Source organism: Aptenodytes forsteri, unplaced genomic scaffold (assembly GCF_000699145.1).
Source record: "Aptenodytes forsteri isolate BGI_AS27 unplaced genomic scaffold, ASM69914v1 Scaffold208, whole genome shotgun sequence".
In the NCBI taxonomy this organism is placed as follows: domain Eukaryota; kingdom Metazoa; phylum Chordata; class Aves; order Sphenisciformes; family Spheniscidae; genus Aptenodytes; species Aptenodytes forsteri.
This window is the reverse complement of record NW_008794963.1, coordinates 1,979,934-1,984,153: the sequence shown is the minus strand read 5'-3', so window position 1 is coordinate 1,984,153 and position 4,220 is coordinate 1,979,934. Positions and strand designations below refer to the sequence as shown.

The following is a 4,220-nucleotide window of genomic DNA, read 5'->3' as shown; positions in this document are numbered from 1 at the left end:
TAGAGTGATTCGCTCAAAGTTACCCGAAGTAAATTTGTTGCAGAGCTCAGACAGAATTTGAACTTTCTGAGTTGATGACTGATGAATTATTCCCATAACGAGGCTGGGTCCTTCCCATGCACAGATCTGCTGTGAAAACAAGTCACCTTGTCTTCTGAATGGGAATTATCCCTTTGACTAGGCAAGTAGCAAATATTCTCTCCACCCGAGGCCCATGCCTTCTGCTTTCCACCTCCTCTCCTACAGAAAGGACAACTTTCCTGCTGCGGCTCCGACCCGTGCCCCGTGTGTTCATTTCTCGCAGCCCCACCGAAAAAACTGAATTCGGAAAGAAAACCCCAAAGGACATAAAAATATAGAAGGCTGTAAATTATCTCAGAGCTACATTGCTTCCTTACATGGCTGCCGTTTCATACCACACCTAGTCATTAAGAATCAATAATTCTCCACGCTGTTAATGTTTGAGCTGCTGAACCTCTAGGGCGAGTCTGAGGAACTATAAACTGTGTGGAGAAGCAGAGACAGACACTACTAACCTGCGCAAAGGTGATTCCCACAGCTGAAAGAAAGAAGCATTTTTAGAGCAGAATAAGCTTTTCATGTTGCAGGTAAGGGATGGTCTAACTGTCACTTCATGGAAAGATTTTAAAAGCTGAAGCAAGGGGTTTGCTGAAGGCTTTTCTGGCAGCGTGAGGAACTCAGCTGTCCTCGTAAAATGGATGACTGCTGTGCTAAGGCTTAGTCTGGTTTGTATTTGATTTGGATCAATTTCTTCTGTTTTCTCTTTACTGAATTCGAACATCTGAAATTAATCATTTAAAGAAAATCAACATTTTTTTTTTTCAGGGAACCAAATACTTGTGATTGTTACTGATCTTTAACCTCCGGGAATATTCTTTGTTCTCTGAATGTTTATTATTGAAAGTCGCTGGGATATGTGTATGTTGGTTATCCTAGAGATTTCTGTTCAGGCAGGGGAACCATAAAGGATTATTAGGGATATAACACTGAGATGAAACTAAGAAATGAAGGGGAAAATATGGCTCCAGTCCTCAGCCAGATCGCAGGCTGCTTTTAGTTAAGCTGATCCTATTCTAATCCTGAAACTGTCTATTATTGAAAACTTTTGTATGAGTTTATGTATACTGAAACTCTATTCTGAGTGACAGTAGTATGTATTTTGGGGCTTTGGTCCTTGGCAGTGCGATGCTTCATGAGACTTGGTAGCAGCTTCCAGGCAAAAATAAATGCTCGAGGGCTGATCAAGCCACTCATCCTGGCCTTGCAACAGGCACCGCAAATGGCATGACATTAGGGAATGATATTTATAGTCAAAGAGAAGGGAACAGCAAAGGCACTTATCATGCAAACCCGTAACCTATGAAATGGCTGTATTTCCACCGCTGTGTTTTGTAGTTGGATCTGGACAGAGACACCTGGCCGAGACACAGCGCAGTCGGACAGCCACATGAAGGAGTGCGTTTTCCAGCATTTTCTGTCCCCTACACTAAGGCTGGACTTGTCCTTTGCTTAAATTTTCTCCTCACCATAGTAGGTCTTGGTCTCTCTCTTTTCCCTGAATCCAGACTGTGGAATCCCCAGACCACCCCATACCCTTTTTCCTCACCTCTTGCCTGCCTCCCCCCAGGACTTTTAGCTCCCTGGTGTTCCTCCACTGCCAGCTGGCCGAGGGGCACGTACAGCCGTGCCTCCCCCAGAGGGGCAGATGAAACCACACAGGCAGCCGCTGGGCATACATTGCAGCCTAACCCTCGGGGGAGGGCATGCCTTTAGGTCCTCTGTCCCAGCTGCCACCCCAAATTAATAAGGAATTAGTTTTTTGAAGTTCCCACCCTGCTATTAAGTGCAGCTGAAACTGGCCAATATATTCAGAAGAGACTGGGAGGAGGGGAGTGGAGAGGCTGTCGGACGGATGAAGGAACTGAATGAATTTCCATTGACTAACTGAAATATCAGCAACGGTCTTGGTTCAAAGTGTCTTTTCAGGAGGTTCAAAGTGTCTTCTCTACCCCTCTGTCTTGCCTGTGCCAGGCCCCAGCTCCTCTGGCTGCAGGCAGCTACCCCTCTGTCTTGCCTGTGCCAGGCCCCTGCTCCTCTGGCTGCAGGCAGTTACAGGGGTTTCACCTTCAGCCCTTGTTCCCTGACAAATTTAATTATTTTCCTGATCACTTCTGGTTTCAAAGGAGTGTAATTTTATTTTCTTCCAGTACGCACGCAGATAGCTCCCGCCCAAGGAAAGAGCCCAGTAATTTCAAAGGGCGTAATTGCACACACATTCTGACTCTGCTAAGAATGGGATTTGCAAGATAAAGTCCTGTGGCACGTCCTAAAATGAGTGCTGGAGACAATAGCAGTGCGGGCAGCAGTTTCTGTATTTACAGGTCCCCCTTTTTGGTCAGCCATTGAGGAAAGCAAAGGAGGAGGGGAAAAAAAGGTATGATGGGAAGCCCAAGCAGGAAAACATCTGGAGGGAGCTGTGCCTCCACACTGTCGTCTTCTCCTTGGGAGTCTCCATGGGACAGAGTTGTGGTGGCTGAAGGATTCCTGTAGGTGTGAGCCAAGTAACATGGAGCATCACTGAAGATGGCAGCACTGTACACCAGCTTCACCTCTCTCCAGAACCGGCCTCACCCTTTTTGTTAAAATCTGGAAGTAGTGAGAAAGCAAGATTTCATTTCTGAGGAACCCATCTAGTTTCCAGGAGGATGTAACACAAGTCACTGCAGCGTGTGCTCAGGTTTTTTTTGAAATTTGAGGCAGGCAGTACTCCTTGGACTTGGAAATTTTGTTTCCAGTAGCCATGTTGTTTTAAGGGGTGCAGACACCTCCCGCTTCCTCTGCCTCTGCAAGCTGCACTGAACAGTTGTTTTTTTGTAACCAGAAGACAGAGGCCTCAGGATGGTCCCTGCAAGACCTTCATCTTCTTGTGGTTATAGTGTTTCCTGTGAACATGATGTTGCCCTCAGTAAAGCAGAAATTAAAATGGGGCTTGCATGACATAGAATCATTGCAACAGTGAGGGTGCATGGATTGAAGTTTTGTGCCAGTTTCAACTTCTGACAGCTGTTTGAGGCTCTCATAGCATGTGGCACCTCCGGCACCACTGGGGACAGACCTGATGGGCACGACCTTCCTGGCCAGCCCGGTGATGCCAGCGGTCTTGCCTCCCATGGGCAGAGCTGCGCCTGGTCCTTCAGAGCTCACTCCTCATCTGCTTTCTTTCTGCAGCTTCGGGAAAGCTTAGCTGTAGCCTTTATTCGCAAATAGATTGGGCCAACTCTATGGGGTTAAAGTGACTATCACCTCTTCCTTGCAGGAGCTGAAGCAAAGCATATTCCAGTATGTTTAAGCTGTGTGGACTTCAATTTCTGCTCGTCATTCACTCGGTGAGTTACAGCTTTCCCTTTGTTTATCTGGGAGCAAATGGCAAAGGTTGCCTGCGAGCCTCTGAGCTCTAACCCGCGGGGCATCCCAGTCTGCAGGTCAGGCTGGCAGCGTGTGCCGGCAGGGCGGCTGTAACTCTGGGTGTGGGAGTGCGGCCCCAACACGTGTGTGACCCCATGGCCAAAAGTTAAGAAGACGTGTTGATCATTAGGAAAAAAAATCTTAAAAAAACCTAGAAGAAACCAATTTACCTATTTTGCCTCTTGTAGTTCCTACTTAGATATTACTTTTTCCGGTAAGTGGATTTCACGCTAGAAAAGATTTAAAAACACTGCAACAAACCACCAAACAGTGAAGACGTCTGTATCATGTGTTCATGTGTATTATAATCCATACATGTGCTGACATATTAAATGTATTCTAAGACATATAATGTCACATAGATTAAACCGTGCATATTAATTATTTATCCTCATTATTCCATCTATGTGAATCCCTTTTCAGAGGATTTTCTGGAACTGAAATGTATTAATTATGCTATTTATGGACCTCATCTATTAAACGCAATAGATTTACTGATGTCTGCAAAGGCTACAGTGGTGGCTTCTACTTTACAATTGAAATTAACAGAAAAGATAAAAAATGAGTCAAATTCAAGTCTACAGAAAAAATTCCTCAGAATATGGAGACCCTGGGGGTGGGGTTGATGTGCAGTAGCGAGTACCTCCTTTTTCCTTCCCATTTCAAGAGTTGCTGCCCGTGGCAGTGCCGACCCCCGTGAAGCCACTCCACAGCCGTTACAGCCGCCTTCAAAC

General features: G+C 45.9%; 1 protein-coding gene across 1 annotated transcript in view; it reads left to right on the top strand.

Annotated features, from left to right (window-relative positions):
• Positions 1-3,362: 3,362 nt before the first annotated feature.
• The window catches only part of CDH17 (cadherin 17), a 26,761-nt gene continuing 25,903 nt past the window's right edge, over positions 3,363-4,220 (top strand). Inside the window, exon 1 of the mRNA XM_009275503.1 lies at positions 3,363-3,407. Within this exon, the coding sequence (XP_009273778.1) occupies positions 3,363-3,407 (45 nt within the window). The remainder of the gene's footprint in view (positions 3,408-4,220) is intronic.